The sequence below is a fragment of the Phaethon lepturus genome, unplaced genomic scaffold, assembly GCF_000687285.1.
Source record: "Phaethon lepturus isolate BGI_N335 unplaced genomic scaffold, ASM68728v1 scaffold1554, whole genome shotgun sequence".
Taxonomy (NCBI): Eukaryota; Metazoa; Chordata; class Aves; order Phaethontiformes; family Phaethontidae; genus Phaethon; species Phaethon lepturus.
The window spans coordinates 1-25,746 of NW_010535256.1; the positions used below are offsets into that span (position 1 = coordinate 1).

The 25,746-nt window shown below is 36.3% G+C and overlaps 1 protein-coding gene across 1 annotated transcript; it reads left to right on the forward strand.

Annotated features, from left to right (window-relative positions):
• Window positions 1-2,463: 2,463 nt before the first annotated feature.
• FAM114A1 (family with sequence similarity 114, member A1) lies at window positions 2,464-21,518 on the forward strand (the record flags this gene model as incomplete). Its single annotated transcript, XM_010285735.1, has 12 exons — window positions 2,464-2,577; window positions 2,740-2,843; window positions 4,553-4,687; window positions 6,470-6,622; window positions 7,716-7,839; window positions 9,815-9,820; window positions 12,593-12,678; window positions 13,736-13,903; window positions 15,151-15,290; window positions 16,558-16,630; window positions 19,318-19,371; window positions 20,947-21,518. Coding segments are annotated over 12 exons (1,259 nt in total), but the record flags the coding sequence as incomplete, so codon positions are not given.
• Window positions 21,519-25,746: the final 4,228 nt, after the last annotated feature.

Genomic DNA, 25,746 nt, shown 5'->3' on the forward strand with positions numbered 1-25,746 from the left:
AAAAAAAAAAAAAAATTAAAAATCTTTACATACAGAAAATAACCCAGAAAACTAATCTGAAAATCCACACGTTTAAAGGGAAAATGTTGCTTAATGTTTGTAATTAACTTTTTACATAATTACAGAACAATAATATTTTGCTAGCAAGTCCAGTCCTTAAGAAAAATTAAGTCAATGGAAAGAATAAAATTCTTTTGCTCATTTAAAAAGTTGAGAGCGGGAAAAATGGAAAGGAATGTGAAATGGAGTATCTATTACATTTGTTTAAAGCACAATTAATAGTTATTTAAGTGAGTTCCAGGAATTTGGAGAGTAAATACATGACTCCAGAATCTATTCATGCTAGTATTTTCATTCAACCAATTAAGATGTGCAGGAGATTGGGATTAGACAAAGTAGTACACCGCTCTCCAGTATCTGCATTGGAACAGATTTTGCAAAAGGCAAGAAGTTATCCAGCAATTACTTAAATCATGGTGCTGCATAACCTACTATGTCCTGTATAGTTGGATGTATTGCTACATTTTGTAAGACATGAGATAAAATAGACCAGAGTCATATTTTCTTTAGACAGTAAAAAGCATTGCCTGGTCTCTCTGTTTCAGTGTAAAACCACAGTACCTCATGCAGCTTATGCTGTCATATAGAAAATTACTTGTTTCTGCTCATCTGTTCCTTAGGGAACATCTGGTCTCTGTATTTACCTCCAGATACTCGAGTACTCGAGTTTTCTTGTATGTGATCTTTCAGTAGTGCTGCTTCACATATGTTTTCTAGAGTATATTTATTACTGAATTCATAGAGCACTTGATGTGCAACCCATTTGGAAATCATAGAATAATAAATCTAAGCTTTCTTTCTTCCTACTCAATTTCAAATAGTTTTGCTGTGTCTGTCTTTAATCAGATGTTCAAAAGCATATTTGTATGACCACATACACGTATGTATACGTATATTCAGAACACTGCAGAGCACTGGTAAATGGTATGCTATTTTGCTGTAGTTATAACTCAGAAAAGGTGCTTTGAACTTTTCTAATAGGAAGTGCAGACAATTGTGGGAAAGTGTGGACAACATTTAATGAATTGTTATGCTTGATGTCATGTCTTAGATGTCTAGGTATCTGCCTGAGCGTCTGTATTAATGGCTTTTCTGAAATAATTTATCTATTTGCAGTTCAGTTTAACGTAACGAAGCAAAGAAGTATGAAATTGTCATTAATACTTCTCGTAAGTAGTTAGGCAGATAGTTAAAGGACTCTGTATTGTCCTCCTGCTAGAAGTGATCAGTTTTACATGAGATGCAGTAGCGGTGTATTGTGCAGGAAAAAGTAAAATAGGGTCACTGAAGCCATTTCATTTTGTGTTGGAAAGAAATAGTGGTTGCCTGGTTGGTTGTTTACTTATTGTGTCTCAGCTGATGTGCAGAAACTTCCAGATACGGAAGACATGCTAGCTGGATCATTTGTAATAAGAGAAGCATTCCATGAACATGTTTATGGATCTATGCAGAAGCAGAATAGGTAGTCTTTTTTAAGGGCAGTGTTTTTCAACCACAGCTGATGCAGATCAGGAAGCTACTGCCTCCTTTTGCTGACTACCAGGCAATCCCACCCCATCCTATAGCGGGATGTTACCAGTCCCTGTCATCTGCTGGTGTAAATAAATTCTGTATAGAAAAGCAGCAAAGCAATGCCATTCTTTCAAAATTACTCTGATAAAATCACTCATAACATATATTCTTTACATTAAACTAGACCATTTTAATAGAACAGAGAGTTAGGGAGTCACTGCGTATGCATCAGGTAAAGGTGGTAAAATGTCTGTAGGAGATCAGCTACTCTGGAACAATAATTCTGTCTGTGTCATCTGACACCAACAGACTTTACAAAGTATGTTTAAACAGCAGCTTTGATGAGAGACACTTCAGAATTTGACTTAAAATGAGCAATTTTGAGGAGCCTGAATCCTGAAATAACTTTGAGGACCTGGGTCAGTATTCCTGAAATACTTACCTGACATAGCACCTATGCAGCAGACTGAAGAAAGACTCCTTACCTCAGCCCTGCAGTCACCCAGTCCATTAATTGTGGATTAATTGTTCTAGACTTCTGAAAACTAGATGAGGCCAAACCCTATGGCATTAGGAGGACCATCAATTTCTGTTTAAACTAATTGTAATAGAATATTTAGCATTTTGAAAAGCAGTGAACTACTGTGTGCCACTGAAACAAGTTTTACATTTCAAGTCCAGTGTCATTTGTATTATACTTCAGTTTTATCAGTTCTGGTCAGTTAATATACTGGTAGTAGAACAAGTGAATTATTAACCTAGAAAAAAATAAGCAATTAAGGTAAGTTTAATAGTTATCCTGATTGTCATCATTCATAGAGTATAAGAATAATACGCACTGTTAGTAATAAGTTTTCAAATCATATAATCTAAAATACGCTTCTGCTGCAGGTCATGGGATAACAGCAGTAAAGGAAAAAGCAGGAACTACCCTAGGAATTCATAATGCAAGTTCATCATCTTCAGAAACAGCAGAGCCTCCTGCAGCTGAAACACCAGTTATACGTAAGTTCAAGTTTACTGAAATTGGACAAAACTCCTGACACTGCCAAATTAGTCCAATTTACAAAATTTTAAGATTTTGATCACAGAATCCAGTTCACTGTAATTTGTGACTTGTAGAGTTGAAAGTATGCTGTAGCTTGCTTTTTTTTCTTTTGTTAAAAGCAGAAGATTCTCTGGACCAAAGCTCTTCTGAGAATATTCCTTCTTCTCCTTCATCTGGATCTCGTGGCGTGTTGTCAGCTATCACTAATGCTGTACAGAACACAGTGAGTCATTTTAACGGGCTTCTCTGCTCTAGTTGTTCTTCACCATTTTTAGATGCAACTTCACTATAGGTCACACCTAACAGGTGGAGTTTGTTAAGTTGTAGGTCTTTGTAAAAACAATTCTGTTGTAAGTCTGTTTAGAGTCTCTTCCATGGCAAAATAACTGTATCAGATTTATAACAAAAAGTCAAACACAACTAAGTCAGTTACTACTATGGCACCAGTTTCAGTGAAAAATATGGTCTTCTTCAAAACTATATAGAATTCTGCAGATTCTTGGGAAATCTTTTTTATAGTTGTGGGACCATCATCTAATTTTTTTACAGTTAAGTCCTTCCTTGTTATCATTATTGAAGGCAGATAAAATAAGAAAATACTCCATTTGCTTATTTTAAGGCTTTTACTAAAGTCTGTGTTGTTAGTCCCTTGCCCTTCACCTCTCTGTCTAGTCTCTCATTTCATAATTAGCCTCCCCAGAAGGTGGTCTGATTGCAGACTCAGTGAGGCAAAATCTTTTGTTCACAGTTCTTTCCTATATATATTTTTTGTGTGTTGCACTTAATCCTTTTCTGGTTTTCTGTGTTTCAACTTTTTCAAAATCCTGTACAATACTGTTTCCAAATCAATTTTTGTGTCATCTTCTTCCCCAACATCTTTTACATACTATTACCATAGCAAGTGTTTTCCTTGGAGGTTTTTGGTATGGTGTTTCCCTTGAAATTATGAAAGACTTTAAGCATCAGCTAAAAAAGCATAGAAGACTAACTCACTGTTGAGCATGTTTTACGAAGTGGCAATTCTTTTTTAGTGCATGTCCACTTCACTCTGAGTGCCTCATCACTAACATCAAAGATTTTGGGAGCAGAGGGAGATTCCTATAGACTATTCCTAAGACTGTTGCTACAGAATCTGGAGCATCGTAAGGTTTGTGAGAGCTGGATACCAGTAAGATAACCTGAGCATTGTGTAAGATCTTCAAATAAGAGAAATGTGCTCTTATGCAAACCTAGAGGGACTACTATACCACAGTGATGAGTGTCACCAAACAGAAAGAATAACAAGGTCTCAGTAAGTTGCCTATAATGCCATTTGAGACTTTGGTAGGGTTTTCCATTCTATATCAAGTTACATCAGCATGTGAGTATCTGACAGATGCATAATCCAGATTGAAATGGAAATCTTTAGCCAGTGAAAGTTCTTATTCAGAGTACATGAAAAATTGTGGACGAGGGCTAATGCTAGTATAAAGGCACAGAAAAAACAACTGTATTTTGATAGACAGTTCCAGAGTCATCACAAGTGTCAAAATTCTAGAAGTCAGTTAGGTAAGGCAGGGTCATCCTGTTCATGATGGACTTTGGCTCCATATTATTCACATCTAAAATATGTTCCCACAGACTAGATGCCACTTTGGATAAAACTAAAATGGTATTATTCATAATTTTTTTATTGGCAACAGGTGTTACATTTCCTCTGGTGTGAGTAATTTCATTAACTAGAAATATTTGTATAGTTAATTTTTTTTCTTTTTGAAAATGTATTCAGAACAAAGTATCTTAATTCTATAAATGTATCAATCCTATTGTTAAAGCATAGAAAATCTAGGGACCTGAATGTTCCAAGACGGTGTCATAAAAAAAAAAAATTCTTTACAGTTCATATTAGCATAAGGTGGGAAGAAAATAACCACATTGCAATATTTTATACAGGGCAAAAGTGTATTATCTGGAGGCTTAGATGCTTTGGAATTTATTGGGAAGACAACCATGAATGTCCTTGCAGAAAGCGATCCTGGATTTAAGAGAACCAAAACACTGATGGCAAGAACAGTTTCTCTATCTCAGGTTGGATTTCTTTAAATACAGCTCTGTCAATGCAGCTTCAGAGTCTTTTTCCAGAATTTCAGATGCCTCAGGGAGACACTTGCTTTATTGCAGAAGATACTGGCTAGGCTTATGGAAATAAGTATTATGCTTTATATTTGCTCCACTTACTTTTTTTTTTCCCCCACAGAACCACAAAAGATAATGTAAAATCATCTTTTCTGCATAACCCCATGTACAATAGCTGGTTTTAATAACATAGTATAGGTAGTGTTAAATCATTACACTCTGTAGACACAATCTAATTGTTGGTGTTGTTCTAACAGCTGTAGATAGATATCATCCAGCATAAACATCACTATACTACTTTCCTTGGAAATGAGTAATACTGGAATATGACATATATTTCACTAGGAATTAAAGCTGTGAAAAGTTATATCTTAATGTCCATTTAAATTAATGGTACCTTTACACAGTCATGACTCATATGTTTAAAAGTACAGAGACAAGATAAAAACAGAAGTATAAGTGCTGTCAGTGCAAAATAATTTTAGCTCTCTAGACAGTGAGAGGAGTGGAAATCAATAGACATTGAAAAAAACTTTAATTTTACTACATGTTTACTTCCTTGTAGAGAGGAGTAAGGTATTTTTCTTCTAATGAGATGTTTCATCTTTAGTGCTGGTCGTTTTAAGTGTAAAAAGGCTGACGTTGTAGTAGGCCAAAATTCTTGTTAAGGCCCACCGGGTTAAAATGAGCTTTTGATAATACCTTCCTAAACAATATGCATGAATCCACACATAAAATGTGAGGCAGAAAGTGACGTAAATCAGTTCTCATGGCTTGAATAACACAGTGTTTCCTTTTCGATGATTTGTACATAAAACTTTGTGAGTGATCTTTAGAAGGTGGAGACTGAAAAATCTGCCATCATAAATCTTTTGTAACAAATGAATAACTGAAGACAATATTGTAGAAATTCTGAATAGTGTGTCAAGAATTCACCTTTATTCAGAGGCTTATATGTGACTTCAGATGCAGTTCACATTATTTAGCAGCTTTACTGTAGCAAATTCATACAAGAGGGCATTCCTTCCTGGGAATAGAAGAAAGGAATAGAAGATCCTATTCTATATTCTATCCTTCTTATACACTTCTGTTAGCGTATAAGAAGATCACTCCAAAATATCCCCAAGTATATGGAGTATAGTTCCGTCCCACCTTTGGTAGAAGTCATACCTTATTAGGCCAATCTCTTTTGTCAGTCCTGTTGTCAGATAAAACAGACTTTAGTATCTGCAAAAAATATTTTATAGGAAATATTTATGTATTTATACTTGCATTATTTATGCAAGTAGGTTGGTAAGTCCTGAAAATAATATTCTTCCCATTTTGTGGTCTGTGGAATGGGTTGCAGGACTCTTTAAGGCTGTATATGAAATAGTCCTTTTAATTCTGTTTTCATTGTAATCGGTGGCTAGATTTATTATATGGTATCCACAGCTGACATTGCTTTTGAGAACATAAGCAAGATTATTTGTCTGTTAGTTGTTTTTTTTTTTTTTAAATGGTTAGCAATTACCATTGGGAAAATCACTCTTAGAATACTACTTAAATATTTTATTAGAGAAGTTTATCAAAAAAGAAGTTAGATGTTTCACCTCTAAATTTTCAGCTCTGCAGGTGTGGTATAATCCCAAATCTTACTACTACTTCCTAGACAGGCAGAAGCAGAAAGTAATAAAATCTGTCATACCTACAGCACTACCAATAAAACAACAGGAATGATGTATATTTTTGCAGCTGTTGCGAGAAGCTAAAGAAAAAGAGAAACAGAGGCGGGCCCAGCAAGTTACAGTTGAAAGAACAGCACATTATGGACTACTTTTTGATGAATTCCAAGGTTTGTCTCATCTTGAAGCTCTGGAAATCCTGTCAAATGAAAGTGAAACTCAGGTACAGTATGCAGCCAGCATAAATCAAAATGGTTGGTAAAAAATTAATCTTTACATTAATTTCACTCTGCAGGTGCGTGTGGAATGAACAGTAAGTTTTCCATCAACTTCTGAGAAAGCTGGATTGGTTCCACGGGCCTGTCCCTTGTCTTCAGGAAATCAATCTCAATACACCTAAAATTTAACTCCAAAATTAACTCAAAACAAACAACTTCATAACTGAAAGTTATTTTTGTGAGGACCATATACAGTGTGTATTTTTCAGCTGTGACACTATGCGGATGTCTTTTCAGAATTCGCAAAGAGGTTGAAGTCTTTCGCTTTTCTATCAGGCACTGGTCCTTACGTTCAGGAATTCCAGACCTACTACACCTGGAGGCTAGTGAACTAGCTTCTGAATCTGAATTCCAGATTACTTATTCAATTCCTAAGCCTTCTTTATTGTGTTAATTTTTAAACTTAAAAAAACTTTTAAATCTACCCCCTGTGTTGTGGTTTAACCCCAGCTGGCAACTAAGCACTACGCAGCCGCTCACTCACTCCTCCCCACCTTATCCGGTGGGATGGGGAGGAGAATCAAAAAAAATAGGTAAAACTCATGGGTTGAGAGAAAGACAGTTTAATAGGACAGCAAGGGAAGAGAGAATAATAATAATGGTAAAAGAATATACAAAATAAGTGATACACAATACAATTTCTCAGTACCTGCTGACCAATGCCCAACCAGTTCCGAAGCCGCAGTGCCCCTCAGGCACTGAATTCTGCCTGTGCTCTTTTTGCCTGCTGTCTTCACCCAAGCAATCCCAAAGTACTTATTACAGTTTGCAATTAAACCGTAGATTTATAATTCAAAACTAATGTTCTGGGAAGAGGTAGAGACCTGATGATCTTGCAAGGCTGGTGTAATTTTTGTGATACTCATTTTTTTTTTGTTGATGAGAACTAAAGATGTGTCTACATTGGAAGGTTAGACACAAGATTTGAGCACAATAAAAGTTTCCATTTCTTAGCCTATTTTAGTATCAGGTTCTAAATTGGCAATTTAAGAAATGCTGTGTTTTGGTTAGGAATGCTTACTATACTTTCTTTTACAGATTCAGTCATATTTAGCAACACTTGATGGAGAGCAGTTGGAGACTGTGAAAAATGATTTAATTGCTATAAAAGAGATTTTTATTCCAAAGGAGTCAGATGATGAAGTGGTGCAGGCACAGAAAGGTAATTAGAAATACAGACACTTAACCATACATATGAACAATTGTCACTTCTGAATATAGTAATTTTAAAAATTACAATCCAAACTATAATTTTTCATATCCTTTTCATAAGGAAGTCACTAAAATTAGTACTGTAAAAGTTCTGAAAGCTGATCAATGCTTAATTTTGAATTTATATTGTAACTGAAGTGTGAGACACCGAAAATATAACGTAAGGAAATATTATATTACTTTGCAATATTATCAGTGAAAGCAAAACACAACTGAAGAATGGAAAATAATAACCTTTTGGATAACTGAGGTTTTCTTACAGAATCTGTTTATGAAGTTGTGTAATCTGAAAGTTTTGGAGTGTTCGGCAATGCTTTTCTCTTTAGCAACTTCATCCTCACTTTGCACCCTCCCTTGCTAGCTAAGGAAAAGATTTGAGTGTAATAAAGGGACTTAAGAACCCTGACCTTTTTGAAGGAAAGTCACTTTGAAACATGGTGGCAAAGCTGCTTTCTAGGTATTACTCGGCAAGATGTGACATGTGCAGTGTGAGAAGTTAAAGCAGAAGCAGCGTGCTGTAACTATGACATAGTGCAAAGCATTGAAGAGAATGGGACCAGTATGACAGTCCACAGATCAGCTCACAAAAGTTACAATAAAATGTGTACCTCCTATGGTTAGAGGCAAAATAGGTGTCTTAAACAGGTCAGGAGTTTTGGCATTCACCAGAACAGGCTGAGAACAGAAGGGTAAGAAGTTAGCTTAAAGCCACCATAGTTCATGTCTCCAGGCCTGTGAGATCTGTACCGATAATAGAGCAATCCCCTTGACCTGACTGAGGACCAGCTCGTGCCATTAAACACCACATTGTTGTGTTTCAGAAATACAGAAACATAAAAAGATACTCCACATCCTCTTGATCTTCTCAGGGGTGCTTTGCCCATAAAACCTACATTTTGCAAGATGGTGAGGTATGATTTCTCTAGCCTTCAGAAAAGTTAGAAAAACTGTGTTAACATCCACATGTTTTAACTGGAAAGTCTTTTCTGCTGAGACCGCTCTTTCTAGCAGTGCTTACTCAGTATGCCTGATTGTCTCTCACAGGTAGCTTACTGTTTCTTCTTGGGGACAGCGAGTGTTCAGTGTACAGTCGTAATATGGTAGAGTTTCTTGCTGTTGTTTTTTTTGCCCCTTGTTACTCTTTAAAACCCCACATTCCTCTGTGGGGTTGTGAGAAATAGAAGTCAAGAAAGTGTGTTATCTGCTTAAGAGTGAGGATTCATGAGATGTCTGTTGTTCCTTAATTTCTGTAGTAAATAGTTCTCTGCTTTGAAACCAGCCCCCAGGAAAAGCTCTGTTTATTGCACAAAGTGATGTTTTCTCTGTTGGTCAGAAGTTCTGTTTTTTCAGTGAGTCACAGCTGCTGATCACGTTCCTTGAAACATTAGCTGCCCTTCTAAATAGGCTGGAACCAAGGCAATGTACACCTTAAAAAAAAAAAAAAAAAAAAAAAGACAAATTCAGAGTGTGCTGCAGGTTTTCTCCTGCAAAAGCAAATCAGTCAGCCGTGAAACATATCCTCCTCTCTGTGACAACGGAAATAATAACCACATGCATGTTCCTTCCACCTTACAGCTGAATGGGTGTTACTTCAGGCTGCAGTTCAAAATTACTCAAGTCCTGTAGTGCAGTCAGGCTCCAGATCTATTAGCATTTGAACTACAGATAAATATCATACATTAGTATTAAGTTGGATAAATTTTAGTTCCACTGGAGGACAGCAAAAGAATAGAAAGGTTAATCACTTTTCAAAGTGGTTTTCTGCTAAGGCTGAGCTGACAATTCTGGGGTCAGGCTTCTGACCTGGGGTATGTGGCCTTTAACTTCTTTCTTCAGCCTCTCACCCATAATCTGTAGTGCATGCAACACTGCGTTGAGAGTGCTCTTAACAGTCTGTAGTGCTTTGACACATCCCCTCTCGATAGGTTTGAGTTGTTCGGTTTTATTTTTAAACTGGAATTGTTTACTTGACATGACTTGTTGGACCTTAAGCGTATTTCTGTGGCATAATTAATATTTACACTAAGGAAATGGTCTGTGTTTAATGTTAGCAAAAATTTTAAACATGATTTGGCATCCAGCATAGATAAAAGACAGTAAAGTTTAACAACAGGTTGGCTGATCAGAATTAAATGTAGCTCATATCTTACTGCGAAGAGAAGACTTGTGGTCATAGCTCAAGTTTGTGTTCTTAGCTCAAGCTAGTTAATACAGTTAAGGTCCTGTTAAGCACATTAATAGGTTTTACACTTAAAAAATCAAGTCAGTAAGCCGTATGCTCTTTTACTAGCATACTTTTTATTACAGAATGACATATTTTCACTTAAGCTAGCTAATCTAGCAAGAGGTACCGGGCTATGCTAAATTCTGTGGAGGAATTTTGAGTTTTAAACCTGCTTGCTAAACAGGTTAAAGCTACATCTAACTTCCCTTCAGTAGGATTTTAATTTGTGCGTCCTAGCTCAATAAAACTTGTGGTTTTTTCTTTTATGTAAGAAAGCCACCTCCCTACAAAAGACAGAGATTAACTAATGGTGTTTGAAAATGTTAAATTTTATGTAGGCACTGAGCAGTATTTGAAAACAAGTTAATTAGCACTTATTGCTAATTTGTTCCAACTTTCTCATTATCAAAGTAATATTTTTATACAGCGTCATTTGTCAGTGCTATATGGATTCAGGAAAAAAAAAAATACTAGCTGGCAGGAAAGCCAGTACTTCGCATTCAAGTGTTTCAAGAGGGTGGCAGTTTGTTTTATGTAAACTCTCAGGATCCCTTCTTATCCTAGACTCTCAGAATCTCGTTCAGAGATGTTAGTGCTGCTTTTAGTTTCTACCATAAACACTTTCAGTCCTACACAATGAGAAATTACTGCAGTGGTCTTCGGAGGACTTCTTGGGAAAGGATTGGGACTAGGCTTTGTTCTTGGCAACTTTGAAACTGGAATCATAGGTTTTTTGCATCTTTGCTTAACAGTCAGATAGGTGCAAAATCAATACGAAAAGATAGAATGGGAAAAGATATTTTCTGACAGAAGTAGGAGAAAGCCAAATGCATACCGTTCTCTGATGTTTCCTCTCACTTTGATTATGCAGCCCTTTCATGTATTTTTCACTGCAGCTTCTTTTCCTTTCAGTTGTTTATGAATTAGTGAGAGGAGAATATCTGAGAAAGTAGCTTCACCTACATTTTGAAAGCCATTAACACCAAAAATTTCATATGTGAGGTTAAGGGAGATGGTAACCAAAGCGAGTATTGAATCGAATATGCCAGTTATCAACAATTTTGCTAATATTGCATTGATCCAGTAAAGTGCTTGTCAGTTTTCAGCATGCTGCAGTTTATAAAACAATTTCGCATAATTTAAAGAAGTGAATTCAGTGTATCCAAGAGGTGTGCTGTACTGCAAAACCTGAAAATCCTATTGCCAAAATTTAATGATAAAGGCACCAGTGAAATAAACCCTGTGCATCTCTTTGGCCTTCCAGAATATGTTCTTCTTGACCTGTTCCCCTGCTATTAAGAGGGAAGTTCAGTCTCTTGGTCCTTGCAGGTGAAGAGTTCTTCGTACTAAATGCTAATTTATTTTATAGCACCAAAGATGGGCACTCTTTTTACAAGCCAGGATGAGATATCCTTTGCTCTAGAAGATTATAATCTGAGTGTCAGATTCCACCACCTTTGCCCATGTTGCAAGGTCCTGTGTACTGTAACCAGTTCTACCAAAATCCCCAAACTCACTGGCAAGTAATGGCCCTCCACCGTTAAGCCCAGTACTGAAGATTTGCATAAAAATGGAAAAACTGGCCCTACCTAATAAATGGACAAAAAAGGTGGTAATACAGTAAGACATAAAAGTAATTTTTGAAGCTGGACTTTTATCAGGCTCAGTAGGGGGACTTTGACCTTTTAGTGCAATCAGGCTAAAAAAAGTGGATTTGATATATTCCACCAGGGAATGTTAACGAAGATTCCAAACTCAGTAACTGCAGATGGACAGAACCAACGAAAATACGAATTTTTAGGAACTTAGAGCATGTTAGAATATGGCAACTATAAGGAGTCAAAGGAATATATATATAAAATAAAGATGAAGTTTGAATACTAGTGATATTTATCTTTGCTAATAACATAAGTGCAGATTCTTTAAGGCTCATTACTCCAAAGCAAAACAGAAAACATTCTTCATTTATACAAAGCTTAATCTTAAAATAGAAAGAAAACACAGCTTTTAGCTGTCGTTTGCAGACAGAGCAATAGAGAACATCTTTTCCAGTATGTTTCCTCGAAACTTACTTGTATCTGTTTCTGCTGCTGTTTTTATTCCTTGGTTTGAAAGAAGTGGGTAGTATCTCTTCTTTGGTTATTTTGTGGGTCATGTATTTTTGTCAGATAACTAAGCATTATTCAACATCTTCTCCTCTTACCTGTTTTTATGAAACTTGGTGGAATTTAGAACAGGGTGGAAAGAGTAGTCAAAGTGTCAAGCTAGCATATCTGGTTGTACAGGTCTCTCTGTTGCTTTTTCACTTCTTCATTTGAGCATATACACACACACACACCCCCCTCCCTTTCTTGTATCACTGTCAGTGTTTTTCAAGTGCTAGAGTGCTTGGGGAAATTATTTGCCTGGATGTACTTGATCATGCAAAATGTTATAGTGATAACACCCTAACAAAAATTAATCTTGTTTTTTCTTGCAGGAGATATGGGAGAAGAGTTTGTCAGCATGCTCACTGAACTACTGTTTGAATTGCACGTTGCTGCTACTCCTGACAAACTTAATAAGGTTAGCACCTGTTAAGTGAGCTCCCCTCTGTGTCTTGGACAAAGAGGGAGGGCTTTATTCTGAAATCTGCCACACGGCAGTACCTAGCTCAGTTCAGACAGTTCAGGAAGCAAAGAACAGGACAGTGGGATTAAAAGGATTCGTATAGAAAAGCTTTCATAGCAGCGAGATTGGTAAGGCAATACAGTTGCAATGACTAGCTAGCACAGTGGGCCGTGTTAGAAAGCCTTGAACCAGGGATGTCTCAGTGGAACAGAGTTCATGAGCACAGCAGATTTGGTCCTACATACTGGGAACAAAGGTCGGGTTCAGAATTGTTTTTTCTTGCTCATCGTGTCTATTCTTCTGAGGGACTTCTCCAGACCTCAGTTAGAAGCAAAGTCTTTGGTTTATCTCATCTAGCTTCAGTCACCTAAAGGTTAGATGGCTAGAAGCTAGTCACATCACTATCACATTTTTACTGTCAGGCCCCTTTAAAGGTGATTCACCTGCTGATCTTAGACTTAGATCTTAACATATTTTAATTTGATTTCATGTTAAAAAAGATAAATTTCCTACTAACCATAACAGTAATCTGAAGTTGTATAAAACTTCAAGGCTTTTCCACTTTGATCTACTTTCATGCCTGGGAACGCAGCTGAAGACACAGTGATTTTCTATTTATTTTTCCTTTAAGAATTTAGTACATCTCTCTTACTTCCCCAGTATTATTTTTTTCATTTTTTTATACCATCTTCTTGATTTTTATTTGGGAAAATTATTTCCATGTAAATTCCTTCGAAAGATACTTCATAAAGTTGAAATGTTACTAAATGCCAGCTCTGTGTGTTTGTTAGAAATATCATCCTGTAGAGGAATTATCTCTGCTGATCCATATTTATGTAGTCATAAATACTTCTCCCTACAGTTTCTTAAATATATACTTAACTAAATGCCACCCAGAGACTTGATACGTTTAAACTTTTGAATGTAAAAAGGAATTGTTAATTAACATTCAGCAACATCATTTGATATTTCCTATTTGAACTGAAGTTTGGGGTTTTTCTTTGTTTGGCAGGCTAGGAAAAAGGCTCATGAATGGCTTGAAGAAGCCAGTTTTTCCACCTCAGTAGACATAGAAGAGAAGCTAAAAGAAAAATCTGGAGAACCTGGTGAAGAAAAGACTGAAAAAGAAGATAAAATTGACAGTGATAAAACAGAAGTAAATAAAAACAAAACTGTGGAGGTAAAATAGCTTTTGGAGTATAAGTTTCATTTTTAAAATTGCCATACTTTGATAAGTTTACTTCTTTATGTATTGGTTTTATATGTTGTCCTTATTTTTTAAACTCATGGAAGTATTAAGAAATATTAATGTATAGCTACTCACTGTAGACCCAATAGGAAACTAACTTAGACAAATATTTTTACTGTTAGTCTGTTCCCAAAAATAAGTAGCAGGTCCTCTCCCTGTTGCATTGTTTTTATTTTTTTATATCTGTGTTTCTGTGTGTATGCATGTGTATACACAACATACAGTGAGCTAAGGGATTCTGTGGTGTAATTTCAATGGCACATTAAAAGTCCTATCTCAACATTCCTTGGTGTCCTTTTCTCCCAGTGGCATTACATGGAAAAAATTCTCAAACTTTATTTAAACTCTTAAAGTTTACATCACAAATAGACAAAACAGAAATTTTATTTGGGCAACTCACAAGTGTTAGTTCTCTTTATGAAAGATAACACTTAAGGCTAAAAGTATTGTGTCCATTTAGACAGCCCCTCTTGTTGATAAGATTGTGATTGAATATTTTACACCAAGTTATAACAATGTTAAATGTGGTTGGTATCAAGATTTTTTGAATGAGTTCAAACAAAGAAATTATCTGTCATGTTTCCTTGCAAAAAAGGTCCAAAGAAGGAAACAGCATTACACTGTATATATTACAGATTTTTATGTGATTGCAGATTTCCAGCTGGCATCAGCTTGTGAAAGCTGAATTGCCAGAGTGCTAGGTAGAATTTTTTATCACTGCTGATAAAACCCACTTTTTTATTGGGAGAATTATCCATTTCTACTCTGGAGAGTCCATCTGAGGGATGACTCAATAATTTTGGCTCCATATGAAAGTAATTATGACTTAGGCCAGAGTTAAGCATCTTTGTGTTTGTTAGGACTGGGTTTAACAGTGCTATTTTAGAAAATCCGAGAGCTTGACCTACTTCTCATCCAAATAAATGGTAGAGTTGTTCTTACTAATTTTCAAGGATGAGCGTAAGGTCTGTATTTTATAATCTGTGGATATTTCATTTTCCAGTATTGTTTGTGAGGATGACATTACGGCTGATATTATTTCACTATGTATGTGGCAGTATTTCCAGGTGTGGTGGGGAGGGGTTCTATGTTTCAAATTCTGTTGTACGTATATACCTATATGTGTATTTATCAGCGTTGTTCTTATTTATTATATTTTTCCCTGTTTTAAATTTAAGGAAATCTATATGCTGTCCATTGAAAGTCTGGCTGAGGTAACTGCTCGTTGTATTGAACAGCTTCATAAAGTAGCAGAATTAATTCTGCATGGGCAGGAAGTAGAAAAAACAGCTCAAGATCAAGCAAAAGTACTGACGAAGTGAGTATTATGTACTTCATATATGAACATTTGATATTTACTTAAAACTCATGAAGATCCATTCAGCTTTTGGCACGTCAAGGCACAGTAAGTTTATGTATCAACAAACAGCATTAGCTTTAGGGATCCTAGTGCTATATTTTCTCATATAATCAAGTTACATAGGCTATCTGTCATTTTTTTTACATGGCTAACATAGTCATGTTTACAAAAACATGACCTATTCACAGGCTGGAATTTGTTTCTGCCCCAGCAAGTGGATGTATATGCTCATTTTGGATGCATTTCCTGTCGCCTCTGCAGAAGATCCTGTGCTAGCATGTACAGAATTTGCTTTTAGAGTGCATAATGCAGTATCTGCCAATAGAGTTTCATTATCTAGTGTTTATCTGCCAAAACATACAAAAATCAATCTGTAGTTCTAAGCAATAACACCACATTTGTTAGCAACTTTGTAGTAAACCACGACAAAACATAAATAAATTCAAGAAGCTAATCTGGTGGGATTCAAAATTCAGATCTCAAGCTCTCTGTAGTAGTCGATTCTACTGATTTCAGTGGGTTTTGACGTTAAGATGTTGTAAGCACTTGAGTCCTAAGTGAAGTATTTAAGCAAGTGTTTATCCATAGGAATGTTAGTCTAAACAAAGGAACACTTCAGTCTAAAACAAAGTACTTGAACAAGTATTTTTCAGAATTAGAACTAAGGTATGGTGCACCTTGCAGGATGAGGTTCTATATGATGCACTTGTGACTGTTTAGCAAAACAGTGAAAGATGTAGGAATAGAACTAGATCTCCTTGTTCTCTTGTATTTTAACCACACGGGCACTTCCTCTTTTGGTACAGAGTAGATGTTTTATTGCTTAAATAGGAAACTTCTAACTGTTATCATTAAAGTTTGATTTATTTCCAAGAGTATTTCTAGGAGTTGTGTTGTTGCAATCATCAGAAAAAAAATAGTTAAAGTAGAAGCTTAGGATTTTAAAAATCTAAACATTGCCCTATCAAGAAAGGCTAGTGTTTGACCCACCATGACATCATTTTCTGCTGTAGTCAGCAATGGATTTTTCAGTGGAGGAATAGAAAAATTGTATCGTGAACAGAGTCTACTCCAAAATATTTTTTAAATTACTAGAAGCAAAATTGCCTTAAGAACATACTTGGCTTCCAAGATTAAGTTTGTGGCTGGGACAGTCATAGGGGTTTTATCCATTGACAGGACAAGGATATATTTTTATATTTGTCTCTCTTTTTTTTTAAACCAGTTTAACAAGTGCCATGTGCAATGAAGTTTCAACTTTATCAAAGAAGTTTTCCGATTCTTTAACAGCAGCTGGGGTAAGATAACAGCATTTTCCGTAGCATTTGGGCTTTTTTTAACATAAAGAAATTATTACCCAAGTCTGGTGGCTTTACATGATGTACCAGCAATGAGAGCACATCTTTCCTCAGATCAAGAACACAGAGCTTCTTTACAGCAGATTCCCTGTTGCAGAGAAAGTTTATAGCCTTGATAGACTGCAGTGTGTCCCCTGCCTTCTAAAATCTCTTTTTCTAGACACCATTTCCCATTTTTCCTGATTACCACTCAGAACTTCTTACCTTCTCGCACTGAAAGGGCCTCATATTTGAAGTCCCACAACTTGATATTTTTTTCTCCTACTCAGCCTATCCCTTTTGAATGCATTTGTGTAAAAGTCATCAAGAGATAACACCTCCAGTACCTTAAGATGGTTTCACAAGCTGTCTTCTTAGCCTTTGCTAAATCCCATGGTCCAGGGCCGCCGTGTTTTCAAACCGTTTAAGAGATTAGAAAACCTGTTTGGTCATCCATCTTAAAAAAAAAAAAAAGACTCTGTCTTGTATCTCAAGATATTCCATTGAGGAACATCCATTTATGTGTGAACATCTTTGCTAGAAATAGCATCCTGCCTTTCAAGATGTTTCAAAGATGACTGACATCTGAATATTCTATCAGGATCCGGAGGCAAAAATTGTGCTGTTGCTGAAATCGTTCTGTAAATATCAGAGAACAAACTCTGGCTCCCCTGTTCACTTCATGAAAACGTGAATGTACATCAGAGGAAATTTTCCCAGTTCTTCCCAGATGAGCTTTTCCAGCACATCTCTGAGCAAGTTTTTTCAGAGTTATTTGTAGAGAACATGATTTATTGGGTTGCTTTTATTCCGAGTAATTGACATTTCTTCCCATTACTGTGGGAGAAACTGCTTATTTTGCATTTTGGGATTGGATTTTAGCATATCTCTGTGTGACATTTGCAATAAATACATGCACAGACATATAAAAATAAATTGCACATGAAATATTAAGCTGGCCCAGCTCAGAAAATTGGAAACTAAAGCTTTCATAAGCATTGCACTAGGGTTTGTTCTTACCAACTCTGTGCTTGGTTTTTAGAACCAGATTGTTTTTGTGGACATTTTGTGTGGACACATAAGAAATTGAGCACAAAGACACTTGTCATTGCCAAAATACTCTCTAGAAGAGAGTTTTAGTAGGGCAGTCTGTTGATCTTTATGTGCTGTCCTACCCCTGTAAGCTTTTGGAGGAAGATGTGGGCCTTCTGCTCATCATGATCAGTAGCATCAGGAGCACCTGTCACACAGGACTGTGGAAAATCTACATCTTCCCGCATGTCCCAGTGGTTCAGCTTCGTCCTTAACCTGCCAACAGCACCTGGGTTCACAAACACATTCCAGTATCCTGCTAAGTGCCTTAACTCGTGGGAAACTAAGAAATTACTTAGAACAGAAAATACTGGGTTTTTTCAAACATAATGCCATCCCTATAGTTATATCTGTATAATTCAGACATTAATTGTAGTGCTGGCTGTACACGTAGTCTGTAATGTTGGCAATGTTTCTGAGTGAGCAGTAATGCAGAAGTAAGAAATAACAGCTTTGCTTGCTATGCAAGATTTCTTTCAAACTTTAACTTATCGATTCATACAATCAATAGCGTTTAATTGATACTGCTGTCTATCTGTTTCAGTTTATTGACAATCAACTAAACAGTGCACTTTGTAGTGGATTTTCCAGTAACTGACAGTAAAATTGCTCTTTTCTCTAACCATCTTCCATTCGTTCTGCCATCTTTCTCCAAACTAAAATTAAGGTGTTTCATGTTTCTTTAAATCTGTAATAGGAAAGCTCCAAGGCTCTAAGTGGAAATACTTCAGTTAAATTAATCAGTATGGTGTTTCCTTTGTTCTAATAAATTCCACCATTTGGTATTGAAAAAAAGCAACTCTTGCTGGAGGTTACTGTCATTCTGAAAAAACACAATGCGAAGAACAGCGAGAATAAAAAAAGGAAAGAACTTTTGCCATTTTAAAAAGCAGAAGAGCTGATGAATCTTGGTTTTCTAGCCTCTAGTAGTGTCACTACTCATTGTACCCACCTTTATTCCTGTCTGGTGGTTGAGAAAAATGTTATCCATGCTGAGCTATGTTTACTGGCCGGCCTGCGTTGTCCAGCTCAACATATACTGCCTCCAGTTTGGGGATCTGAGTTTCACCTGTTCTTCCTTCTGTAGGGGAGCTAATCTCTGCCTTTCGTTTCCTCCACAGATACATGTGAAGCTTCTTAGAACTTCATTTTCCTTCTGACCTGTATTTTTCCTTCTTGTTTCCTTGAAAACGAGCAAGGAGTTAAAAAGAATTGGGGGAGATGAAAAGGGCACTGACAAACAATTTAATCGCATAAATCTCACATCCATAGGAAACCAGGCAATTTGAAACTGTCTGGTAGATGAATTAATGAAAAAGTAAAACCTTGGGCCCATCTTAGTTCATGGTACTCAGTGATAGAAATACGTAGGGTCTACTGAAATGTGTATGAAATGTAGACGCAGTTATCAAGAATACTGAGATAAACAGCCTGAATAAGAATCAAGGTGAAGCAAGACCTTTGTAGAATTCATAAAACCACTTCTCAGATAAGCAGTATATTTCTATTAAATGTATTTCTTGTCCTGGCATTTCATTCTGTTTTCTGGTTTACAGAGCAGTATGAAGGCAGAGGTTCTTAACCCCATCATCAACAGTGTGCTATTAGAGGTAAGCCTTTGCTTTTTTCACATTAGGAAATGTTCTAGTAAAATGATTCTGAAATGAAATAGTCACATTTATGTCTGAAGAAAAACTATATAAAAAGTAATAACAATATCATTCTGGCTGTTCAGTGCCAGCTCATAAACCTCTCATTTTTGTGTTCAGCCTCTCCCACAAATACTGTAGTGGTAATACTGCATTTACTGAGGATTCTTAAGTATGACTGAAGTGAGACTGGCCAGCTCTTAAATTCTGCTGCTGTATTGATCAGAGCACAGCAGACAATTTGCAGGGTGCTGTTTAGCCCTCTTCTAACCTATTCACAAGCTGCCTGGGATAAGTCTATTCTTACTGATCTGTTACCTGTTTCAAATATTGCAAAGTATTTCTGATTTACAGATAATTTCAGACTACTATTTTCTTTAAAATTTGAGTTACAGGTATGCTACAGTGCTTCCCATCCATGGGCATTTAGAGTTCTACAAAGATTCACAGTCTAGCAGCAGGCTTGGTCAGCACATGGATAACCGTGTGTTGGGCATCACCAAAATGTTCATGAGTGATTTCTTTTATTAGACACCATGATCTATGAGTCACCTCTTCTATTAGACACCATGAGCTATTTTTCATCAGAAAAGCACAGTGAGTAAAATGTGCCTCAGTTTTACCAAGAACAGGTCAAGAGGGAGTAATACGCTTATAAAGTACTAAAATGTGTACAGTCTGCAGCATTGGATTCTTTAACTCTGGTAATTAGATCACACTTCTCTTTAAATGTAAATAAACATATAGTAGTGACTACAAATTGTCATTCTGTGTCTAATAGCTGTGTTCCCTTAAAAATGAGGAAAAGATTGGTTTACAATATCAATTTTGCACTGAATTAACAATACCTTTAAGAAAAATCACAGAAAGTTGACTAGAGCCATCGTAAAGATTACTGTACTGTTCCTTTTGTTATAGGGTAAATTTGCTGTCGCAGCTGATGTATCTTTCTGTGCTCCACGAATTGCAAAATCTGGGAATGGCCAGAATTGTGGAATACAATGTTTTGTACTTCTTACATCCCATATTTGTGTACAAATATGTGTTAGTACAGCCTAGGTTCACGGAGAATTACAAGCTGCTATACCATTCAGTATTAGAAATTCCAAAAATAGTACTAGGTGTTAAAACCATTATGATAATTCAAACTGTTAATTTCAGTGACACTTCTTCCACCTACAGCAAATTCAAAATTAGTTCTGTTGATGGAAAAACTAGCTGGTTTGTATTTAAAAAGTCAAATTTACTTCTTAACACTGCAGCATTTTATTCTACTCACATTACAAACAAAACTGTCCAAGAGCTCAAACTGAGGAGAAATCAGATTTCTATATAGTGATTCAGGCTATCCTTGTTAGCTCTAAACTGTTGTAATTTATCATTTTTGTTATCTACAGATTCTAAAATCTCATGTGAATACATATGCTAATGTAGCATGATGCAGATGTAAAAAAAAAATTTTTTTTTAAATATAGTGTAATTCCTGAAGTACATGACAGCTGTACTGATGAACCCCATGTTTTCTCTCCCCATTAGGGTTGCAACAGTACTACTTATATCCAGGATGCTTTCCAGCTATTGCTTCCAGTTCTGCAAATTTCACATATCCAGACCAGTTGTTTGAAAACACCAGAGTGACAGTTTCCCAGCAGTTGTCACCACGGGGCTTAACAGAAACCACAGACCTAATGCCTTTAATGTATGCAGATAGAAGAGATGCCATGAGAAATGTCTGGCCACTTAGAGTCCTCTGAAGACACTAAACGCGGTTTTGCACATACAATATTGAACAACATTTTAAAACTCTTCCAGACTTTTAGACTTTAGAAGTAGTTAGTAAAGTGAGTAATTTCTTTGCCATTGGAGTATATCCTTTGCATTAATTTAAACTGAAGTTTATTGATATGAGCATTGACCTAAATACGGATTCTAAATGTTGACCCTTTCAGTTGCAGACAATGTGTGAAGCAAATTAGAATATAAAGTTTTTAAAAACATTTCAGCCCGAATGACCATTTCTATTGTTTGCATCCTAATTGACAGTTAAAAATGTGTATTTTAAAAGTTGGTTTCAGTATTTAATTTTAGCCAACATGAACAAATTATCATAATGTTGTGCTTGTTAAATATTTTTTTACAGTAGCAAGTAATAACATCATAATTATATGTACCACTTACATAACACTTTGCATTGAGAGAGTTGTACAGTAACAGGTATTAACTTTACTAAATGAAAATAATGGTCAAAGAATTTTGTCCATATACTGAAAAGAAATACTGAATACTGAAATAGAAATACTCAATACTGAAAAGAAATTTTCTGAGCCAGTTAAGGGTACGGGTAAAGCTCTATATTTGCTGACCCATAATTTTATATTCATTTATGTCTATTTCTTTATTCCAACAGCTGAACAACATTGCAGGCAAAGGTAATCTTTTTAATATGCCAGGAATGGAAAATTTCCCTTTTGTTTGGCAATTGAAACACCCCCAAAATAACCTCCTCTCAGATGCCTTACCAGGTTAGCACTTTGGGGTTTAATTTGGGCTTTAAATGTTTTGAACCTTTTTATCAAATGGGGTTACTGATACTGGTTGTGTCAGTTACTGATACTGGCGTTTCAGAAATACAGGTTTTGGGCATAGAAAAGAAGTTGTGAAAAGAAGTTACAAGAGATTTGCTTTGGGTGAGGAGGTCATATGTCAGAGCAATCACCTTTTCTCCAAAGAGGTAGCTAGACAGAGCGTAACTGAGCAGCAGGAATGACGTTTCATAATAACACTAGCAACCGTGATAATTTGTCTATATCCTTAGCTTAAAACCCTGAGCTGTGAACCTCAGAATTTGCTTAGGCTAGTTTACCTCATAGGCAGGAAGAATCTTCCAGTGGTTTTTGTAGCCTGTTCTCCTGGATTTTCATTGTTTCTTACATTTCTTTCAGCTATTTTGTATTTTTTTTCTCTTGATACACTCACTAGTTGTATTTAAATGCTTTTTCATTGTAGTTGACATCTGAATATGTTTAATCATAGAAGCATAGTTCATACATCATAAAGATAATGAAATAGAGCATGAGGAAATACTATCCTGTTTGTTTAGAAAAGAGAAACCATGAAACCACGTGTCCGCTTTGCACATGGTAACTTTTTTGAGTCCAAGTAAAAGAGGACAGAAAGGTCTGTGTCTTACACTGTTGTGGTCCCTATTCTGCTGTCACACACATTGTAACTTTTTCATCTGTTATTATTTGGAGATGAAATTTTCACTATCCCTGAAATAAGGTTGATTATGCAAAATCTGTTTTCTGCCACCCTGTAATTTAACAGGTTTGAGATATCTTTCTGGTTAAGTAGAAGGGGTACAGTCTTCAAATCCACTTGCACACAGTGTAAAAAAAACCCAACAGCTTACGGCAATATGAACAAAAATAAGCAAGCCCCTTGGCAGCTGAAAAGGCAAAGAAAGCTTGACATTCATTGGTGTTTATGTCACAGTGAACAGCTAACATTACCTCAACCCAGGAGAAAGCAGGATGCGGGAAAATGCAACCAGTGAGCAGACTCAGTAGCCCAAAGGTAGGATGCAGCTCCCACCGGCCGTTATATTCACGACACTTCTCTCTGGCATTGCTTTATTTCTGAAAGCACCTTTTCAAAAGCGTATTACAAAATAACATTTAGCTGATGCAAAGCATTTCATCTCTGCCTTCTACACTTTGGCGGGAATAAGCAGACTCTTCTCCAGTAGTGCTGGCTGGCTGCTGGAAGAGACAGATGCTTGTACGTGCTTGACATGGGGTGATTCCTGTACACACACTTTGACCCAGAAGAACTCCTCTGGGGATTACTGAGGACCACATACTTGCTCCATATACTTGATCGTGTTCAGTTTTCAGTTTTAAAGATCTGGACACCAGTGAAAGCACTCAGTAGCTTGTAAAAAGGTTTATTTGTTTCAGGATTTTTTTTCTGTTGTTCTCTGCTGGCAAGCAGAATGTAATACCTGGTTAAAAGCTGCTTTATTTTTCAAACAAAGACTGTCAAAAAAAGTCTCATCTTTTCACCTGTCAATCATTACATCCTGGATTTATTTTTACTTTAATTTGATCATTATTTTTCATCAAGAAGCCTTTCTGTCCACATTGGAGTAGAACTCTGCATCAGGTGTCTGTAAACATCTGCCAAATGAATCATAGAAAATAGCAATAGCTGTTTCGTATTGTTCCTATGCCAAGTTTATATTTTCAGATATAAATGGATTTAGTTACTTTTTCATATGGATCTTTTTTTTTCTCTGAAATGCAGTGCAGAACATGTAGCGTTAAACCTGTCAGAAAAATGTGTTGACTAATAATGATGCCTTTTAGCAGAGGCTGAACAATATAGTGTTGGAAGCCTCAGGGGATAATGTTTGAAATTGTTGAAGGGCGTTCTTAAGACAAAGATTGTTTGTCTGAGATACTCCTTACTAGAGGTTTCGCTGTGTTGCTTAAATTATGTATGTATTGAATAAAGTACCTTACCCTAAAGTAAAAGAAGCTATAAAAAATAATATGGGGACTTAAAGTATTTACATCCATATAACGTAGGAAGGGAAATAAGGCTCATATATTCTATGAGCATAGGGATACTCCATCTGATCTCAGATGCAATCATCTTGTCCTAGGTAAGCTGAATGTTATTATCTTTAAGTCAATTTTAGGTAAATAATATTTCGGTAGAAAAGTACTATGTGGATGTAACCCAAATATTTTGTTTACACTGGTTTGTATTTTTCCATCGGTCAAATAAATAATTTGAGATACTGAACTGAGACAGTATACTAAAAAGTATGTTTTGAAGAAGAATAATGTGATGGGAAGATGTACTCAGTGAAGTCTTTCACTTTCTGAGTCTGTGATTTACCTTGGGAGTAACGAGCATGATTTTACCGAGTCTGACAAAAACAGATGTTGCCTTGAACTTTGAAGGGAGAGTGTTCTTTCCTTCATGACCACTTGTTTCCAGGTCAGTACAGTGAGTGTGCCTTGGCACTTGCCAAACTACTGGGTTTTAAGTACTTATTTAAAAAATAACCTCAGTTGTGAAAATTGCCTGTTCTTTTGAGCAGATCTGTTTTTCATGGCACAGCTTTTTATGCAGAGACAAAGGAGGCAGGCTTTTGCACTCACCGAGTTGGAGAAATTTATCAAGATGAAACTTAAAACATCTGCATGACGTACAACGTTGCAGATGATCCTCTACTATAGGTCATTGCTGAAGGATGAGCTAGAAGTAAACTATTAGACAAGTCATTCACTGTATTTGTGTATTAAAGGTATTCACTTTTTTTTTTTTTTTTAACAAACAAAACAAAGCGAGCTGGAAGTTGTTTGCTGCTTTTTAGGGTATAGTCTATTCATGTGTAAACATCTCTTCCCCATGATTTGCCTCTACACTCCAGCATCCATTGCTTGAGACAGCTAAACAAAAGAACTGTCTCTTCCACTTTTTTCATGCTGCTTAGATCATCCACTGAAGCCATTAATACCTTCCTTTAGAATGTGCCTCAATCATACAATACAAAATCACAATCATTACAAGTTGAGATGCTTTTTAATGACGTTTCCCGTGTCACCCACCAGTCAGGATTCATAACGAGTTTAATGAGTCTGAAATGCTGCAGTATTTTGAGTGACAAATGCAGATTTTCACCTTTTTTTTTTTTATTCACAGAAGTGTTATCACACAAGCACTCACCCAGCTCATAGGATTATCTTTTGAGACATTCCAGTTCTATTTCAAATGACAGCCCTGTCCTTTCTGTTAGTCTCAAAAGAATGTAAAGAGTAGAAAAGGACTTTTCCTGAGTTCTTTTTAAAACCATCTCGGAGCAAGGCTTAACGTGACACCATCAGCCAGTCTGACCTACTTTGAAATTCTTGCAGTCTGACTGGAAAGCCCTCTGGACTTAAAATGCTTTTTTTCTGTCTCAGGTCAGCCTTTGTTGTTGAAGCTGCTTTTCGTGTGCGAGCTGCACATTTTCCATGCTCTGACTCCAGCTTCAGCATTCATAATACTGGCTATGGCGTGCAGTTTTAGAATTTAAAAACTGAAAATAAAATGTCAAAAACTGAGCTGTCTTAAAAAGATGGGAGAGGGGAAATTATTTTCAAAGAAAAAAAAAAAAGGATGTGCTCTGGAAATAGGAACCATTTTCAAGGTTGGATTAGAGAAAAGGTGCTCTCAAAGAATTTTCCAGCACTGTTCAGAATAAACAAGAGATGACACCTGATTAGTTCCAGCAGAACTGGAATAACGGCACTTCTGAAGTAAAACGAAAATCCACGCTAACTT